Below are 21123 nucleotides of genomic sequence, written 5' to 3'. Positions count from 1 at the left end.
GCCTATACTTTATTGTACAAGTATATTTTTTTTTAAATATTGTTTTAACACATACTGCATAATTGTACATGTATATATTTTCTGTCCATCATGGTAATTTAGTATTAATTAGTATTTGTATTAGTAATATTTTGCAGTTTAGATTAACCAAGACAGTGCAGAAAATAAATAAAATACACCCGCAAGTAGGCCTACTTCACTCCTCTGCAACTATACTTGGTTTTTTGCGAATGTCTCTGGATGTTTTTGGCCAGAACAAGTTGAATAATGCAGTGGTTTTAATAGCTGACACAAACTAGCTTTAAAAACCACCGTTGTAACACTTGTGTTTCGTGTTTAAATAAAATGGTATAATATATACTACATGTAATTTTAAATTATTAGTTGATTTACCATGTGTATATCGATGTTGTAACTCCAAATCATGACAATTTTTGTCTAACAACTGCAAAACGTATAAAAGTTCTGGACTGTTTGTTATTTTTGTTCCACATGTCACAGGTGGTTGCCTTCTTTCAGACCTCACAGAATCATTAAACTTGGGCCTGAAAACAAAACAATACGTATTCCTAGTAAAAGGGTAGAAGAAATATGAGCTTGCTAAACAATAATGCCATGAGGCAAAAACTTCAGAAGATTTTTGCAATTGATCACCAAGTAGTTTTTCATGTCAAGTTATGGTCCCGCCTCGTCACACCAGCTTTAATCCATTCTTCAATCCATTGCATGACAAGGATGAAATCTTACTCAGTGATAGTTGATGTCAAGTTGCTGCCTAAACAGCATAAATGACAGCAAAAGCTCACATCTGGGCTGTTAACATGCCTGCCAACCCAAACGTGAGATTTGGTTTTGGGGCAATTGATGTATCAATGTTAGTATATAGAAAATTGTGGAAATAGGGTCAAAAATCTCACGCATTTTCATTTTTTCTTTGGGGTGATTGCGTGAGTCTCACGCCCAATGCGTGAGAGTTGGCAGGTATGGCTGTTAAGTATGCGAGGAAAGCATTCAAATGTCCCGCGCGACACAATCAGGCCAAAAAAGGCCTTGCGCCTAGTACAACAGCGCCAAGTTAGGCAACTAGAATTTTATTAGATGTCTTCGGCTGTAAAGCGAAAATACTTATGACCGATGATCAGAACGGCGATTTTATAACACTATAATATTAGCTTTACTATACGCTCTAAAAGCTCCGTATATGCTTATAAAACCTTCACTGTACGTAGATTCCGTGCGCCAGTTTAACGTTTCTTATAGAGGCTCTTCGTAGAGTTTGCTCTATACACCTAAATAGAATAGCTAACGGAGTGTTGGAAGCCCATCTATGTCGGTTGCTGATGACACTTGTGGAAATCCTGATGGCGTCAGCTGTTGCGACAATCCACAATATATGTACATGTATATAGAAATCATAGCTATTTGATTGGGTATAGGTGAGCGATACGTAGGTAGGTGAGCGATAGGTAGGTGGTTGGGACTTTGATGAAGTTCTTTTTGTAATTTTTAATTTAATCTTTCATTCTTTAAATCCTTATTGTGTTTGTTTATTCCTTCTTTGATGCTTTATATATTTCTGCGAATGAACACTCATTTGTCTATATTAATAAAAAACACTATTTGTAGTTTGTAAGCGTAACATACTTTACGTAACTTTGTCGCTCTATTAGGTTTTGGTTATTTTTCAACGGAATACTCAAAGTTGTATCATTGTTATGCGTGGTTGGTAGAGAAATTATATTATGCATAATTAATCCGAACCCACACACAACATCAGTGTTGAATTTGCTTTGTAACTTTAATTCTATTTTGACTATGTTTAGTTTGTGCACTTTTGCTTAGCATGTGGAAACTAATTTGGTTATTACTGGTTTAGTTACAAGTGAAGGTGTTAAGCTATTGTAAGCAATATTGATTTTTACCAGTAAAAGTTACTGCTTCATTCTATAGGTCAAACAATTAAAATACACAACTAATAAAATTGCAAAACAATAATATTAATGACAAAAAGTTAAAATCTTGAGCTAATAAAAGCTACATCCTTACTCGAACAGTCGTCCATGTTTGCTTGGCTCGGTCCATACGGCTGCGAGTTTCGCTCGTCAGATGAGAGTCATGGCAGTCCTTATATGTAGAGGCTCGGTAGTTGCGATAGTGGTGTAGAATGCTCAGCTGATGAAGGAGAATGAGGCTCCATAGGCAGGAGAGAGAGAGGCTTCTCAGCAGGCAGAGGGGAGAGCCTCCAAAGAAGTCCTCAAGAAAAGAGAAAGATGGAGATAGAGATGGGGATAGACATGCTGAGTCATTGGAGCTGTTCTCTTTTATAGATGTCTGGCATGTGAGATGGTTAGCCTGTGAGTGTAGGTTGAGTGTTAAGGTTCAATACTTTCTGTCAGGCGTGCAAAGATATCTCATTTGCGTAAGTCTTCAGCTGGTGCATGTGATGTTGGCATGTAGGGTGGTGCTCGTGACTTACTCCTGGTATCTAGGTCATGTTTGACAGTGTTGGCAGATCTGTATGTGACTCATTTGACTCGTCTCTAATGTTTCTTTGGTGTTTTTTGGAGATGGTTGTTGGTAGTTTAATTGCTTCCATTTCCCTTTGGCGGTTTCCACATGTGGTGTTGACGCAGTTTCCATGACTGATTTCTTCTAATTCTAAAAATTCTAATGTCCTTTTGACATTTTCAATTATTGTATCTTTTGACATATTTTAGGCGTCTTGCTGCTTGTATGCATTATATGCTTAACCTGTGGTCTGGCTGCATTCCCTATTGGTATGTTGTTTTCACAGTATTTCCATACAACAGCATTCAGTTTCAAGGAATGTCATTAGTTTGTTTTGTTTAGCCAGTTCGAAAGCCGTCTGGAAAATACTAGTGACTAAATTTGAAGGGCAATAGAACGGAATGCCACTTTTAATACTTGTTATGAAAGAGAGATAGAGGAAATTGTTATAGTTCAGCTTAAAATTTCCATACCAAACCTGCTTTCATGGAGAGCGGATGTGAAGTTGCAGCTCACAGGTTAAAAGTTATGGAGCAGCCAAATCTGTTATACGATTGAAGCAGCCATATTCTATTAGTAAGGGTGGTAAATTTTGTTTTGTAGATATATTTTCTGCATTTTTTCAAAACGAGCAGAGATTTATAGGATCATGGAGGCAGCCGAAAGGATAAAGATACTACATAACACTGAGACTAAAAATGAAACTGATACATTATCAGTTTCTGAACTTGCGTGCAATGGCGTTGGGGAATTTATGAGAAGAAGGAAAAAACGGCATTATTGCTCAGAATCGTCTGAATCAGAACTAGAGAGTTGCTGCAGGTTGCCACCAGAGGTTAGTTAACTCCTTTTGCATTCCACTTTACTATCTTTCATGTCTCTATCCATGTGACTTTCTTCTATAAACGGAATTATTTTTAGTCTAGCAGTTTGTGCGGTTCCTTAGATTCTTAGATCCTTGCATTTCAGGCTAATTAATATCTTTACCATTGCACCAAACAGTTGAATTTAACAGAAGGATATTAACCTCAAATCTTGAATGACTCTCTATTCAGCAATAATATGAAGTGTTTATTGAACCACTGACCTTGAAATGGCAGTGTATGCTTAGTGAACGCGAGTAACTTGTAAGAGCTCCCTGCTCATTCCTTTTTAAGATAATGTTAATTTTTAATTCTCATGAGTTTGGCTCATCATGGTACAATGACCTCACAATCTTGTTTGTTCATGACCTTTCTGTAAGGTTCCGATGTATCTCTTTTGTAGATAGAGGAAGGGAAATTTGAGTACAAGGTAAGGGTTATTGCCATAGTGTTATTAACATAAGACACATTCCATGCTGTTTATTTGTTATTGTCTACATATATTGTTGCCCTATGAATTTATCCCTTTATCATGCATATCAAATATGCTCATCCGAAATGCCTGTTTCTGTAAGCTGCGTATTTTAACTCTAAATGATTAGTATTGAGCGGTTAATATTTGAACAACAATTATATTCTGAAATGAGCATAAAACAGTTTTTACACTTGAGTGTATTCAGTTCTAAGTGAACAATCATGGATATCTCTGTTGGGTGTATTTCTATGCTCTGTGAATTCGTATCTATGGTTATTCTACAATCTAGCTGGAACTGGTGGCCCCCTCTAGCACTCGATTTGAACACTTAGTTACCCAGATGAAGTGGAGACTGCAAGAGGGAGCTGGAGAAGCTATATATGAAATAGGTGTGGAGGACTGCGGAATATTTATTGGCCTCGGGCCCAAAGCACTGGAGTCATCCATGGAGACCCTTCGAAGGATGGCAGACAGGTTTGTAGGAGGCAAAGCTAGAGCTTTTGAAGTAGCGATACATTTGCTTTGTGAGATGAAAACAACATTTGACATATCATTTATTTCTGCAGGTTGGCAGCAAGTTTGACTGTCTTGAGAGAAACCACTCTGGAGGAAGACAGGAAGGTGGTGGAAGTGCTTGTGCGCAAAGTGCCTGATGATCAACAGGTGATTTCTTTATTATTGTATGTTCTAAAGTTCTATGAATAAAGCTGTACATCGTTACTACTCCGCATCGTTACTACTCCGTATCGTTACTACTCCGCATCGTTACTACTCCGCATCGTTACTACTCCGTATAGTTACTACTCCGTATCGTTACTACTCCGCATCGTTACTACTCCATATCGTTACTACTCCAAATCTTTACTACTCCGTATCGTCACTACTCCGTATCGTCCTTACTCCGTATCGTTACTATTTCGTATCATTACTACTCCGTATCGTTAATTGTCTGTATCGTTACTACTCCGTATCGTTACTACTTCGTATCGTTACTACTCCGTATCGTTACTACTCCGTATCGTTACTAGTCCGTATCGTTATTACTCTATACGGTTATTACTCTATACGGTTATTACTCTATACGGTTACTGCTCTATACAGTTATTACTCTATAGGGTTACTGCTCTATACAGTTACTACTCTCATTACTTCATTACTATCTTTATATTTAAGTTATAGACAGTACTTTTGCTCATATTACAGTAGTACTCCTGACAGTAGTAGTTGCTCATATTTTACGGTGTGTCATGACTTCATAAGCTTTCCAGACAAATAGCATGACATGAAAATTCAATCTTATTGTTTTCATCGTTTTTCCAGTCAAATATAATTGCTCTTTTTCAATGTGCTTTTTCTCTCTTTTCAGTTTCTAGACTTGAGAATTGCTGTTCTTGGCAACGCTGACTGTGGTAAAAGTACTTTGGTAGGCGTCTTAGCCCATGGTGAGCTAGACAACGGGAGGGGTAGAGCCCGTCTCAATCTTTTCCGACATCGACATGAAATACAGTCGGGTCACACATCAAGTATATCTCAAGAGATTATTGGTTTTGATTCGAATGGTGAGGTAAGCGCTCTATGGATGTGTTTTTGTTTCCCTAACATTCTGTACATTGTACACGCGTTTTTGAGACAAATGTCTTTAGTTTCTACTAGCTGGTGTTCACTTATGTGCGAGCTATAGAAACTTGGTGACTCAGTCATGCTTTTAGATTTGGTACATGATTGCTGTATGTAGATGCTCTCCTATGTGTACTTTTATACACACTTTATATACACACTTTATATACACACTTTATATACACACTTTATATACACACTTTATATACACATTTTATATACACACTTTATATACACACATATTAAATATGTACTCTTTGTATTTGTACATGTACTCCATGTGCATTTTATATGCTTGTGCCACATATATTTATACCTTTGATGTGTATATTTTATATATGCATATGAACACCTTATATGGGTGCACTCTACAAGAGTACATCTCATGTAAATATGCGTATATACATGTAGAATTGTTTCTTACATGTGTACACTGTATGCTATTACTTTACAGCTGCAGAACTACTCAGACAATACAACTGCTGAAGATGTTTGTGAGAAATCAACAAAAATAATACATTTCATAGATGTTCCTGGACATCAGAAGTACCTGAAAACCACCATATTTGGTCTGATGGGCCACTCCCCTCACTTTGCTATGCTCGTCATGAGTGCCAACACTGGGATAGGTCAGGCTTGTATCAGATATAGTCTTGTATTGTACTCATCTGTTCACATCTGTAACCATGAGTGCCAACACTGGGATAGGTCAGGCTTGTATCAGATATAGTCTTGTATTGTATTCATCTGTTCACATCTGTAACCATGAGTGCCAACACTGGGATAGGTCAGGCTTGTATCAGATATAGTCTTGTATTGTATTCATCTGTTCACATCTGTAACCATGAGTGCCAACACTGGGATAGGTCAGGCTTAAATCAGATATAGTCTTGTATTGTATTCATCTGTTCACATATGTAATCATGAGTGCCAACAATGGGATAGGTCAGGCTTCTATCAGATATTGTCTTGTATTGTATTCATCTGTTCACATATGTAATCATGAGTGCCAACACTGGGATAGGTCAGGCTTCTATCAGATATTGTCTTGTATTGTATTCATCTGTTCACATATGTAACCTTTACGAAAAAATCAGTCATTTCTCGGAGTTGCATATACTTTTGTGCAGACAACTACACGAAACCTTTCTATGTTTTCACCAGTTGGTTGTAATTTTTTATGATGATTATTAGATTCTAAGAAACTGATGTTCAATTCCTACAGCATAGTTTGTTTATAAGCTGATTGGTTCCTTAAGCTTTCAAAGGAAGTAATTTGGCTACTACAAAAGCTTTAGTACTGAAATGAGCTTTTCCATGCAGAAATGTCGAATATAAACAGGTTATAGAACAACCAGCAATTTTATTAAATATCAAAGTAGACCGGAGCAAGGTTACAGTATACTTTACTGTAGCCAGTAGTATATAAGTTACCGGTAACCAATTTATGCCTGATAAACAGGAGTAGGTTACTCCTTACTATTATACTATATCATGGCATCAACTCCTTGCTTCAATTGCCGCACCACACAAACTGAGCATAGATAATTTTGGTGATTTTCTTCTTTACCGTGACAAGTATTCTGCTCAGCTGTCATCAAAAGTAGTTCTTCGTCTCTGATTCCCTTTAATAAAGGAGACATTTTTGCACTTTTTCTTTTACTCTATCAAAATGCTAGGTCACTGGTAAGTGTCTTGTGTAGAGACCCATGCAGCAGTAATGAAATGGCTCAAGGTTATTAGCTACCTGAACTACTAGCTACCGATGTCGTTAGTTACTAGAGGCGTTAGCTACGGGAGTCGCTAGCCAGGAGATATTTGAAAGTTGTAAAAATTACAAAAGAGTAACTTGTGCACTTCTTACTTCTTTAACAAATTTAAAACTACTCAGACCGTGAGCCTAGGAAAGATGCTCTAAAAACTGGCCGTCTTTGTTTGACGTGTTTTTGAAAATTAGCTTCAAGCCTAACTATGCACCCTTTTTTGTAGTTGGTACGACAAGGGAGCAACTAGGATTTGCTCTTTGTCTGCAAGTGCCCATTTTCGTTGTGGTCACCAAGGGAGACTGTTGTCGCCCTGCCATACTCCAGAAGAACCTTTCGAACTTGGAATCCCTCCTCAAGTCACCTGGAAGCAACAAAGTTCCATGCCGAATAGGGAGTGAATCGGACGCTGTGAACGCAGCGACTAAACTGCAATCTGACAGGTGCGTAAATAAATGCTAAGGCCAGCGCTATAAAAAAAGGGTCATCTCTCACAGGTTTAGTAAATCATTAGTATTTTTGAGAAAACGCTTTACTCACTTTCTCTTCTAGCCATCAAGTTTGATAGTTTCATTCAGTCAGTGATGTGTTAAGTAGCAGAATTCCTGATTCAAACTTGCGTTTAGTTATCTAAAAACGCCTTGCACCAGTTTCGTTTTGTTGCTGTACTGGCGGAGAAATTTTCCACAATTACGTAATAGACACAAACTGCTACATTGTGAGTAGCAAAACATACTGAAACATGCGCATGTATTATTGTAAATTCACAGAACCATGACAGGTTTATTGGATTTATGAGTTTCGCATTTTGATTGGCTTATATCATTGTAGTACCTTAAATGAAATAAAATATATTATTGCTTCTGTTTTTCGGCCTTTTGTAGAAACCATCAACAACCAAAAAATGTTCTTATGCAATTTAGAGAATAGATTACATTGTGATATGCTGCAATGGTTGCACTGGTATATCATAATAATAATATAATAGGGAAGGTAGGTAAATCAATCTTGTTAGTCAGTTATTGGCAAGTGCATTAAAGGTGGTTTTTCAACACGTGTTGCAGAATCGTCCCAATATTTCAAGTATCAAGTAAAACTGGGTCGGGGCTTGAGCTGCTACAGAAGTTTCTAAACATGTTGCCTCCAACTGCCAGCAGTAGAGAATTAGACCGACTTTCTGCTCAAGAGGACCTCCTTTTCCAGATAGATGACGTGTTTTCTGATGTGCCTGATGTTGGACTCGTGACTTCAGGCATCGTCAAACGGTATGACAAATGTCTTGGGTTTCCTTTTGTTTTCATTCTCTCTAATCTTCTACATATTTTTATTCAGACTCTCCTTAATATTATACATGCCGTAAAACTTGTAATTGAACACCAGGTTGCTCTATTTTTCAACCCTTATTTTATAGTGGCGGTCAATTGGAGGCGCCATTCAAATAGAGGCTGGCGGTGTATTTTTTAAACGGCTTGTAAGATCTTTGGGAAGATAAATTTAGCCCTTTCATGGGTGTGGCAAATGTCACCTATATTTTGCCCTCTCTTTCCGGTGGAGCGATAATAACCCTTTTAGATGCAATAAATCCGGTAACTTACCTCCAACTTGTCAATGATCTCTTGATAAAGATGAGAAGCCGAGAAATATTTCTACTAGTTGATATCTATTGCTTGCAATTAATGCGCTATGATATTATAGCCTGTGCCCTGCTTTGCAATTTGCCGAAGCTTTAAATTCTTATTTCTTTCTAAATTTGAAGACATATTTTTATTTTATAGCTATATTTAATAATGTTGTATAAAAACTCGTTGCATTCATTGATAGGATTTCTACAGTTTGTTGCCGGAAATGGCTTTTTATGTGCAATAGAAGAGGAGTTGTGAGTGTCGATCTATTGTAAGCTGTGTTAAGATAACCGCAAGGGTGCTATTAAATAATATGCTATAATTCTGCAAATTTATAAGTTTTATAATAATCGATCAAATGCTACAAGTATATATATATATATATATATATATATTCATGAACAAGTGACATAAATGAACCATACTTATGTTGCATGCAGAAACAAAAATTAACGTTTTTAAAACAGAAATATTTGCATCCTTTGCTCAGCCAACTGCATTCTGATTGTTACTTTCAATGGAATGAACATTTTCTGGCTGTGCAATACCTTTCACTGTCTTCTGACCTCAACTTTTCTTCTGCACTGCTGAACTAGTCAATATTAAACAATTTTTTCAACATAGCAAAACTTTTACGCGTAGCATTTCACACAAATACATATACTGTAATGACGAATTTTTAGCTGCATGCGCGTTAAGCACAACTTTTGGCCTAAAACGAGTCATTCATATATCATCATAAATGTAAACCTTTTTTATATACAGTACGTTCAAGTATCAAGACCGCGTTAAACAAGAAACTACTATTAGCCTTTATTTATTATTTCTATGGTGTCGCTTTCAAAGTTTTAACAAAAAAATGAAAAGCTTTGGAGTTGGGCAACCAGAGAATAAATTGTTATTGATATAAACGATTCATTATTGATACGATTTTGTGGACACTTTTCCTCTGATCACTTGTATCATGGATTCGTAGAGATCAAAAAATGTCGAAATGGTGGTCAAATTGGTCTTTTTTCTTTTTAAGATCTTTTTTACTACTTGTCCTCCCTTCTCCATTCATTTTTCTTGTTTCTGTTTATTTTTTCCTCCTTTTTGCATTCATTTACTCCCTGATATCTGTTTTTCCCCACCCCTTTTTTCTCCTTCTGATAATTTCCTTTTCATTACCTTCCCCAATTTATGTTGTTCTAACTGCATCCTTTATGTCTCATCACACTCATCTTTTTTTATTCCCTTCTTTATTTTTTTCCGCTTTTTATAAAAATTTCCCAATCAATCTCATTAATTTTCCAGACCCTCTACTTGAAAGTCTCATTTTCTACAGGGGCTGCATAAAAAAGGATGAAAGGCTTTTAGCTGGTCCACTGGAGGATGGAACATTTACAGAGGTGACAGTAACATCTATGCACAGGAATAGATTTCCTTGCAAGCTAGTTAAAGCTGGGCAAGCAGCAGGCATAGCCTTAGCTCCATTAGACGCTGTTGGCTATCAACTAATCATGAGAAAGGTTTGTGGAATCGATTTTGGTACGCCTGATGCGCTCTTTCCTACTGATCATGTATTACTCTCTTCCTTTATTTAAACATTGATTTATCAGAAATTGTATGAATCTATTTTCGTTATAGGGTATGGTGCTGACAAGCATGCATTTTAAGCCAGAAGTATGTCGGCAGTTTCAGGCAGAGATCAACTTACTTTTCCATGAGAATTCGATCAAAAAAGGTTTCCAGTGCACAGTGCATGTGGGCAATGTCTGTCAAACCGCAGAGATTCTGAGCATGTCCACCGTAAGCTCATTACTTTTCACTTCAGAGGTAGATGACGGCTGTCTGATTTAGTAGATGATAACAGTATTCGATGTTGTGCACAGTATTCGATGTTGTGCACTCGGTTGTATGGATTGGTGTCGCAGATAATGGTGTAGAACGTTGTGACAGCAACGGGTAACACTAAAGGATGACATCCAAGTGCAGGTGTAGTTGAGAGAAGTGTGGCATTTTTCTGTCAAAGTAATATATGGAGCAGGAGTACACAAGGCTCGTTCCTTTTGGTTTTTCAGGGCTCACTCAAGACCAATGGCCGAGCGAACGTCAGCTTCAAGTTTCTCAAGCAGGCTGAATGTGTCTTTTCCAAGAGCAAACTCCTTTTCCGGCAAGGTACAACGAGGGGCATTGGCACCGTAACTTCAGTTACTCCTCTAGATACAAATGTGTGCCTTAGGTAATCTCTTCTTGTTTACGCTTTCACTGGTGTTTTGCTCTTTGATTAGGCCGAGTCTTTTAGGATATTTTATTGCTTCTTACCGTTTTACCCCGACTCACACAGATCAGGCCTCATTTACTCCGTCTCATTGCCTCTCTTGATTGCTTTTATTTTCTACAAGTTTTCAATCAGACTCCATATTGAGTTTCTTTCCAAATTTTCAGCGAAAGTTGCAGAAGTGTTACGTGCATGTTATAGAGGTTTATACATGTTTTTATCTACCGTTGTTAGTACTCCTTGTTGGCTGTTTTCAAATTTTAGTTTTATATTCACATGCTACTTGTATATCCTAACGGTAAATATTCATTATTTAGTTGTGCCAATAACTTGCTACTCGTGTATTTGGCAATATCCTTCTTGAACACACCCATGCATCAAACTCGCAATGCTAATATGACCGAAGCCAAATGTGATGCCAGTCTTATCAGACCTTCCGTATTGTGTAAAGTATATTTAATGATGCGCATGCACCGAATTTTAAAATAAATAAAACATGTATCTATCTAGATAAAATGATTTGTTAACTGCACATGCAACTGGCAGTAGTTGACTTTTTAACGGTCGATATAAAACAAGGTTATATTAGAAAAGTGAGTGTAGCTTCTGTGTAAGATTGTATGTTGATTCTGGGTGTCTCAGCAGACAGTGAAGAGTACAATGAAAGATATCAACAGAATACAAATACTAGAGTAAGTTGCAAGGGCAGATGATACAGTTGCATATGACATGCCACTATCTCCACTGTCCATGTTGAGAGTAGCATAGTTTAGCTTGGGAGGCCTCTTGTCCATGAGAACACCTAAAATAGACAATTTTCGGAGATGTGCAGAGTTGAGAACTAAAACGTTGCATGAAGACAAGTCGATAAATTGTGTAGATTTAGGAAATATCACTAAAGATGAACCTGGACAAAATCTGTTTGCAGATTTTATCGGAAAGTAACGGTAATTTTCTGTCATTTGCAATTGTTATTGATGTTGGAGGTGATCTGATTGACAGGATGTTTCAGGATTGATAAAACTTGATCACGATTAAGACACTTAGATCAATCGAAAGTGCGATTATGACTTCTATTAATTATCTCAATGATAATGACTAGTGATGTCATTGATAGCTGATATTAACTATCTCAATGATAACGACTAGTGATGTCATTGATAGCTGATATTAACTATCTCAATGATAATGATTAGTGATGTCATTGATAGCTGATATTAACTATCTCAATGGCAATGACTAGTGATGTCATTGATAGCTGATATTAACTATCTCAATGATAATGACTAGTGATGTCATTGATAGCTGATATTAACTATCTCAATGATAATGATTAGTGATGTCATTGATAGCTGATATTAACTATCTCAATGGTAATGACTAGTGATGTCATTGATAGCTGATATTAACTATCTCAATGATAATGACTAGTGATGTCATTGATAGCTGATATTAACTATCTCAATGATAATGACTAGTGATGTCATTGATAGCTGATATTAACTATCTCAATGGTAATGACTAGTGATGTCATTGATAGCTGATATTAACTATCTCAATGATAATGATTAGTGATGTCATTGATAGCTGATATTAACTATCTCAATGGTAATGACTAGTGATGTCATTGATAGCTGATATTAACTATCTCAATGATAATGATTAGTGATGTCATTGATAGCTGATATTAACTATCTCAATGGTAATGACTAGTGATGTCATTGATAGCTGATATTAACTATCTCAATGATAATGATTAGTGATGTCATTGATAGCTGATATTAACTATCTCAATGGTAATGACTAGTGATGTCATTGATAGCTGATATTAACTATCTCAATGATAATGACTAGTGATGTCATTGATAGCTGATATTAACTATCTCAATGATAATGATTAGTGATGTCATTGATAGCTGATATTAACTATCTCAATGGTAATGACTAGTGATGTCATTGATAGCTGATATTAACTATCTCAATGATAATGACTAGTGATGTCATTGATAGCTGATATTAACTATCTCAATGATAATGACTAGTGATGTCATTGATAGCTGATATTAACTATCTCAATGGTAATGACTAGTGATGTCATTGATAGCTGATATTAACTATCTCAATGATAATGACTAGTGATGTCATTGATAGCTGATAATAACTATCTCAATGATAATGACTAGTGATGTCATTGATAGTTGATATTAACTATCTCAATGATAATGACTAGTGATGTCATTGATAGCTGATATTAATTATCTCAATGATAATGACTAGTGATGTCATTGATAGCTGATATTAACTATCTCAATGATAATGACTAGTGATGTCATTGATAGCTGATAATAACTATCTCAATGATAATGACTAGTGATGTCATTGATAGCTGATATTAACTATCTCAATGATAATGACTAGTGATGTCATTGATAGCTGATAATAACTATCTCAATGATAATGACTAGTGATGTCATTGATAGCTGATATTAACTATCTCAATGATAATGACTAGTGATGTCATTGATAGCTGATATTAACTATCTCAATGATAATGACTAGTGATGTCATTGATAGCTGATATTAACTATCTCAATAATAATGACTAGTGATGTCATTGATAGCTGATATTAACTATCTCAATGATAATGACTAGTGATGTCATTGATAGCTGATATTAACTATCTCAATGATAATGACTAGTGATGTCATTGATAGCTGATATTAACTATCTCAATGATAATGACTAGTGATGTCATTGATAGCTGATATTAACTATCTCAATGATAATGACTAGTGATGTCATTGATAGCTGATATTAACTATCTCAATGATAATGACTAGTGATGTCATTGATAGCTGATATTAACTATCTCAATGATAATGACTAGTGATGTCATTGATAGCTGATATTAACTATCTCAATGATAATGACTAGTGATGTCATTGATAGCTGATATTAACTATCTCAATGATAATGACTAGTGATGTCATTGATAGCTGATATTAACTATCTCAATGATAATGACTAGTGATGTCATTGATAGCTGATATTAACTATCTCAATGATAATGACTAGTGATGTCATTGATAGCTGATATTAACTATCTCAATGATAATGACTAGTGATGTCATTGATAGCTGATATTAACTATCTCAATGATAATGACTAGTGATGTCATTGATAGCTGATATTAACTATCTCAATGATAATGACTAGTGATGTCATTGATAGCTGAAATTAACTATCTCAATGATAATGACTAGTGATGTCATTGATAGCTGATATTAACTATCTCAATGATAATGACTAGTGATGTCATTGATAGCTGATAATGACTATCTCAATGATAATGACTAGTGATGTCACATATTTATCTTCCAAGCGTTTTAATCACATTACGGAAAGCTAGAATATCAAATCTTCAGGCAGTGACATAGATAACAGAATTATCCAGAAAGCCATAAAACTTGGGGCAGATATGGAAAAATGAACTACTAGCTTACCATTGACCATCTGCTGTGGAACATCGATCGTAGCGTCAGTTCCATGGCAAGTGTTGAGTTTGAGCAGACTGCATAGAAGAGGGTAGATATCGATGGACCTTATCTCCTCCAGTTTCCCCCTTTTAAAGTCTGGTCCACTGGCAAGCATCGCTGTCATCATTTCAACCTCATTGCTGTCATATCCATGCATTCCAACAACTCTGACCGGTGCTGAGTCATCCGTGTGTGGCCTCGTCTGGAATTTATACGGCAATTTATATGACACGATGAATAAATCTACACCTATTTGTACGGTAAGGTAAGTAAGAGTAAGTTGTAAGTGTGACCAATGATAGTTGATGCAATTGGTTATTATAACTTAGTATTTATATTTTATACCGTATGTTAGGTACAACTTACTATTTATATTCTATACCGTGTGTTAGGTACAACTTACCATTTGTATTCTATACCCTGTGTTAGGTACAACTTACTATTTATATTCTATACCGTGTGTTAGGTACAACTTACTATTTATATTCTATACCCTGTGTAAGGTACAACTTACTATTTATATTCAATACCGTGTGTTAGGTACAACTTACTATTTGTATTCTATACCCTGTGTTAGCTACGAGAACAATTGGTGTGATCCTTCTGTGATTTTTGATGTGAAATCTCTCAGGCAGGTTCTCTGCTGTGTATGCAGTGAAATATTCACTTGCATTTCTCTGAGAAAGCTTCTCATAAATCTTAAAAACAAACAAATGCTAATAACATAACTTCCTCTGGAGCAATGAAAAACGGAAAGAATCAAAGTGAAAATAAAATTTTGATTGAAAGGAATGACTTACCGATTCAGCAAGCCCGTCATGTGGTAGAATCATTCCAGTAGTAAAGAGATTGCTCGTATACCATTTGAAGTCTCCGAGACTGACACCGAAGTCACTGAGGTAGGTCACATGACTGCTCTCATGCTCCATCATTCCATGGTCACCAACCAATATTATATTGGTGCTACTAGAGTCAACTCCATTAAGGTTTAGTGTTTCGATGAGATGATTGATCAGTCGGTTATTCTGTAGAAGAGCGTTTTGTAGCTCATCTGAGTCCAGGCTATTTCTAAAGAGCATGGGCATTAACGATGTAATATGCAGACATTATCCAACATTGATATAGACTAGCCTCTTTATATGCTCTGCAACGTTGAAGTATTTTATTAAAAAACTCAGCACATGCTTCTCAGGGCTTATGTAACCGAGTCGTACCATCGAAAATCTTGTACCTGCATGGCTACCTAGGCAAACAACCTATTAACATGCCACATGTTGCAAATCAACATGCTAGCGAAGGTGTCATGGGTGACAAGACAACTTATTCATGTGAAATGTGTCACTAAGTAACTTACTCATGCGCAGCGTTGTCAGGTTCTGGTAGCAAGAACAACCCAATATCTGCTTGGTCATACATCCAGCCGCAAAAGTCATCGATTCTACGTTTCGTTTCTTCTTCTGTCTCTTTTGAAATAAAGGGATGGACGAAGGTTGCCTGCACTGTACCGTGTTTCACATCACTCCCTAAAAGCAATGAGAATAATGAATGATGCCATCAACAGGTTGCATCATATATTAACTCATCATGGTAAGATATAATACTGTCAATGTTTGAGAGATTATTCTTTTTCCATAAATGTCAACCAAAAAATGTTTTGATGTTCATTTAAAGACTTCCTTCTTGGGCACCCAAACAAGCCTGCACAATTGAATTTGCTGGCTAAGAAACCTCACCTACTCCTAAGGGTAATCGCTCACAGAGTAAGTAACCTCACCTACTCCTAAGGGTAACCACTCACAGAGTAAGTAACCTCACCGACTCCAAATTGTAACCACTCACAAAGTGAGAAACTTCACAGACGCCCAAGTGTAACCACTTGCAGAGTAAGTAACCTCACGGACACCCAAGTGTAACCACACACAGAGTGAGAAACCTCACTGACTCCCAAGTGTAACCACACACAGAGTGAGCAACCTCACAGACACCGAAGTGTAACCACACACAGAGTGAGCAACCTCACTGACTCCCAAGTGTAACCACACACAGATTGAGCAACCTCACTGACTCTCAAGTGCAACCACTCAGAGTAAGTAACCTCACTGACTCCCAAGAGCAGATGCTGTATACTGTCATGTCTGTTATAGAACTAAATGCCTTATGACCTCTTATTTTTTACATTTAATTATATAGATGAATCAGAGCAGCTCTGCTGCCACTTGGCAGCACATGATTACCAGCTCATTAGCTGTTGCAGAGGCAGATAGTTGTGGTTTTCTACTTGCCTGGCTGATGGCTGTGTGCCATTGAAGCATGCATCATTACAATTTCTGTTGCTATGAATTTACAGTAATAGAATTGAGTATATCTCAGTCCTTCAGTAGATGTTTACTGTTTAGTGTTTGTAAGATACAAGCAGTAATAAAGTTGAACCAATCTTGTTAAACAAGTCTTATAAATCAGGCTTGGCTAATTTTAACTTCCTCAGTTGGTCTATCAGGGTTAATGAGGTGACGCAGGCATGTCAACTACGCAACCGGACAACAGATGTTGACAGTGAATAATGCCAACATGCCAATCAGCTGACACTAAGTTCATGAAGCCTGTGTGAATGAAAGTGGTAAAGTACACCTCCACAACCATATAGTATGATTATAGATGGTATGATTCACAGGTGTCCCTCAGTTTCAGTCAGTAACTGTGGCAGGGCTAACAACACAACCATATAGACAGTATGATTCACAGGTATCTCTCAGTTTCAGGCAGTAACTGTGGCAGGGCAAAGAAAGGATTCTGAGACATCGAGTCAAACACATCGAGTCAAACACATCAAGTCAAACACATCGAGTCAAACAGCACCAACCTGGCCAGCCAGAGACAGCTGCTTTGACACCGTCTTCTTCAGCAGATATCCAGATGGGCTTATAAGGAAACCAGCGAGTGTCTGTTTTAGTCACGCCTCCATAAAAAGGTAGATTGATAGTCGGGTCATACATAATGTCATCTATGACTCCATGCTCTTCAGGCCACAAGCCTACAACATCATCAACCATGAAATCAGACGTGATAGCAATGCTCAGATGAGATGTCGGAGGGTAAAGAGACGGCCCTGCAAACGCCTAACACTTAGCGAAAATGTGAAAAGTAGAAGAGACCAAATGACAAAAGAAAGGAGAGAGATAGCGGTAAGCGTGTGAAGCAAAGAAAGACGAAGAAGAAAGAGTGCTGAAGCTTGAATAGCAAAGAGAAAGTTCAAAAGTGAAATAGAAAGGAATTGAGGGGAGAGAAACTAGGAGGAAGCAAATCGAATGAGCATTAAATAATGAGTGAACCCACCGGTTGCCAGGGTCCATAGAGAAGGCCACGAGTTAGTTATCATGGGAATTTTCACCTTTGTCGCCTTGAATCCTGTGTTGATGAAACGTTGGAACGCATCTAGAGAAGGACGATCAACAAAGTCGTGTCTGTAAGATAGGAGAGATGTAACCCTTTACCTTCTATTTAATCATAAAGAAATGTTCTATTAGAGATTAGATATCATTTTCAGACTAACCAGTTAACGCTGGCCCATAGTATGGATAGACTAGCTTTACAATTGCAATAACTAACACATTAAAACTGTTAAAGAATGCTCTATTAACGCTACTCACAGCCGAGTGTGGCAAGGTATTGGATAGGGTTGCATCATCCAAGAAGAACAAAAAATCATATATTGTTTTACAAGTTTATTAAAACAAAGCGTAACAGTGAAAACAGGAGGAAGTCAAGTATGATACGATACGAGTAGTATTACAGTGTTAGTTGCTTTGAAAGGAGCTCGTTTCATGTGTGTAGGACCCTCTGCTAATATATTGCTATTATGAGAAAATATTCTATTATGACTGAAGGCTTAAGAGTACACTCACTTTTGGCTAGTAAAAATAGGTATTGATTTATTAACTAGGTGTACGGTAAAACGGAGACAAAAATATACTGCATCATCATGTTCATTCGTACTAGTTTAGTTGTAGCACAGTACAGATAACAGTAACTTCTGTTAGTCACCGTATAGTACAGATAACTTCTGTTACAGCCACCCTACAGTACAGATAACTTCTGTTACAGTCACCGTATAGTACAGATAACTTCTGTTACAGTCACCCTACAGTACAGATAACTTCTGTTACAGTCACCGTATAGTACAGATAACTTCTGTTACAGTCACCCTACAGTACAGATAACTTCTGTTACAGTCACCCTATAGTACAGATAACTTCTGTTACAGTCACCCTACAGTACAGATAACTTCTGTTACAGTCACCCTACAGTACAGATAACTTCTGTTACAGTCACCGTATAGTACAGATAACTTCTGTTACAGTCACCCTACAGTACAGATAACTTCTGTTACAGTCACCCTATAGTACAGATAACTTCTGTTACAGTCACCGTATAGTACAGATAACTTCTGTTACAGGCACCAGATAGTACACATAACTTCTGTGACAGTCACCCTATAGTACAGATAACTTCTGTTACAGTCACCGTATAGTACAGATAACTTCTGTTACAGGCACCATATAGTACAGCCAACTTCTGTTACAGGCACCCTACAGTACAGATAACTTCTGTTATAGTCACCGTATAGTACAGATAACTTCTGTTACAGGCACCATATAGTACAGATAACTTCTGTTACAGGCACCATATAGTACAGATAACTTCTGTTACAGGCACCATATAGTACAGATAACTTCTGTTACAGTCACCGTATAGTACAGATAACTTCTGTTACAGTCACCGTATAGTACAGATAACTTCTGTTACAGTCACCGTATAGTACAGATAACTTCTGTATAATCATGCATGAGTATATATACAGCCTTACAGGTTTATAAAAGCTCATTTAGTTTCTGTTAGAAACATTGCTCACAATACTGGCTACACAGACAACAAATACACACAATATTTGTTACAGGTGTGCTCCATGAACTCCTACAGATACTAGTTGACAAGTTACCTTTACAGAGTATTAGACACAGCTACCTAGACAGAAGTGCTCACTCATAAAGGTTTGACAATATCGAGATAAAGATAAAATGGCAGACTCACCGGAGACCTGACATGCCCACTATTATAAGCTTGTTTTTTCCAAGTACAGCATTAGCTAGAGCTGCCACCAGCATGATGGCTGCCTTTAGATGCATTTTCCTGGAAGATCCTTTTTCTGAAAAATTGTTCAGTTTATTATAATTTATAGTTCATATATTTCTTGCCAAGTCTGCTAATATTTACATAGATGAAAACTACAAGCTCAGCAGATAGTTAACCTGAACTTTTCAGGTTTTCAAAGCTTGGAAATTCAAAGCTCTGTAATGCTCCTACCTTTCGATTACACCTGTGTATCCAGCGATTTCTTCTTGCGACCAGCTCACACAATACTTAACACTCCAATGAGCAGTCCCTGACTCACCAACACTTTTTATTGTTAAAGAAGCTAAAGATTGTAGTTGTTGCCGTGGTAACACAAGTGATTAATATGTATCAAAATTCTTTGACGATTTGGCTGCTGTAATCATGCATGTTAGGAAATTGCCTAAAATGAAGGCTTTGGTATTGCTTGGTGGAATGCTACTCCTTTTATCATAAACTGATCAGACGACAGACCGTAGCCAACAGAATGCTTTGGTCAGTTACAAAGGATGTCATTTATATGGAGCATTATAACAGTACACCCTTGCAAAACAAAAATGAGCAGCAAAATCATGCCAGCGTTTGATTGTACATGCAACAATCATGAGAAACGTACTAACATACTATATATAATGATCCCTAGCTCACATAGGGTGTACTATAGAAAAAACTATATGACTGTGTACTTGTAGTCATGAATATACAAGAAAAAACGTGATGTACTCATGTTCATACATCCAATAGCATAGCGTATATTAAGTATGGGATGACTGTCCATGGCTGAACACACTGAATTATGCTTTGGGTTCAGCTATTCTTGATGGTTTCACATTGGTATCATGTAATTAATTCCATTGTTAGTTTAGCAACCATTGGAAAGCCCACAAATAACTTGCGAACCATTGAGCTGGCCCTTTGAAACCATTTGTAGCAGAGATTAACGGTGTAGTGTAATAACGGAGACATAGTGTAGCCTGGAGAGGGTAATGTAGAGAAATATAATTTGGGTGGAGACCACAATTGACCTAAAAGAACAATTATAGCTACTCCCATATTAATAACCTGCCAGATGTTGTCAGGTCGTTAGAAACTTAAACTCAAATGACCAGCATTCAGCCAGAAGGGTGCACTAGAGTCTTAAACTAGCGTCTGATGGAGCTGCACAAGATAGCCTTAGTGCCTACAGAATGGATTTATGGAACTTTGAGCATCTTGAAATGCAATACGAGATCATCGGTTACTAGTAGCTTTTACAAAAGCCAGTTGTGTTGTGTTGTGATACTGTTCAACTCCAGTATGTATTTCA

At 37.0% G+C, this 21123-nt stretch overlaps 2 protein-coding genes across 3 annotated transcripts; one reads left to right on the top strand and one right to left on the bottom strand.

The window, feature by feature from the left end:
* The first annotated feature begins 1329 nt into the window (after positions 1 to 1329).
* Positions 1330 to 11401, top strand: LOC137401235 (GTP-binding protein 2-like). 2 transcript variants are annotated; one of them, XM_068087647.1, is made up of 12 exons: positions 1330 to 1451; positions 3112 to 3343; positions 3775 to 3801; positions 4136 to 4320; positions 4413 to 4509; positions 5213 to 5410; positions 5918 to 6092; positions 7453 to 7669; positions 8291 to 8491; positions 10176 to 10359; positions 10478 to 10639; positions 10912 to 11401. In XM_068087647.1, the coding sequence occupies exons 2-12, from the start codon at positions 3158 to 3160 to the stop codon at positions 11074 to 11076; spliced, it is 1797 nt and encodes a 598-aa protein (XP_067943748.1). In that variant the 5' UTR covers positions 1330 to 1451; positions 3112 to 3157; the 3' UTR covers positions 11077 to 11401. The 2 variants fall into 2 exon arrangements, with proteins under 2 accessions (XP_067943748.1, XP_067943749.1); XM_068087648.1 differs by having other exon boundaries at positions 1345 to 1466.
* Positions 11402 to 11545: 144 nt separating this feature from the next.
* Positions 11546 to 20076, bottom strand: LOC137401236 (ectonucleotide pyrophosphatase/phosphodiesterase family member 5-like). Its single transcript, XM_068087649.1, has 9 exons — positions 20010 to 20076; positions 19737 to 19851; positions 17982 to 18109; positions 17509 to 17679; positions 16003 to 16171; positions 15449 to 15716; positions 15200 to 15346; positions 14616 to 14850; positions 11546 to 11913 (listed from the first exon to the last, which is right to left on the bottom strand). Exons 2-9 carry the CDS (start codon positions 19829 to 19831, stop codon positions 11750 to 11752), a joined length of 1377 nt encoding a protein of 458 aa, XP_067943750.1. The 5' UTR covers positions 19832 to 19851; positions 20010 to 20076; the 3' UTR covers positions 11546 to 11749.
* Between the last annotated feature and the right edge of the window lie 1047 nt (positions 20077 to 21123).

Source organism: Watersipora subatra, chromosome 7 (assembly GCF_963576615.1).
Source record: "Watersipora subatra chromosome 7, tzWatSuba1.1, whole genome shotgun sequence".
NCBI classification, from domain to species: Eukaryota; Metazoa; Bryozoa; class Gymnolaemata; order Cheilostomatida; family Watersiporidae; genus Watersipora; species Watersipora subatra.
Note: the sequence above shows the minus strand (reverse complement) of the source record. Positions and strands in the feature narration are given on the sequence as shown.

Coding starts and splice junctions, on each gene's coding strand:
- LOC137401235 (XM_068087647.1), top strand. CDS start 3,158: ATGGAGGCAGCCGAAAGGATAAAGATACTACATAACACTGAGACTAAA. Junction 4,321..4,412: donor CTTCGAAGGATGGCAGACAG/GTTTGTAGGAGG, acceptor TTATTTCTGCAG/GTTGGCAGCAAGTTTGACTG. Junction 8,492..10,175: donor ACTTCAGGCATCGTCAAACG/GTATGACAAATG, acceptor CATTTTCTACAG/GGGCTGCATAAAAAAGGATG.
- LOC137401236 (XM_068087649.1), bottom strand. CDS start 19,831: ATGCATCTAAAGGCAGCCATCATGCTGGTGGCAGCTCTAGCTAATGCT. Junction 17,680..17,981: donor TCTATGGACCCTGGCAACCG/GTGGGTTCACTC, acceptor ATGATGTTGTAG/GCTTGTGGCCTGAAGAGCAT. Junction 14,851..15,199: donor CAGGGTATAGAATACAAATA/GTAAGTTGTACC, acceptor TATAAATTCCAG/ACGAGGCCACACACGGATGA.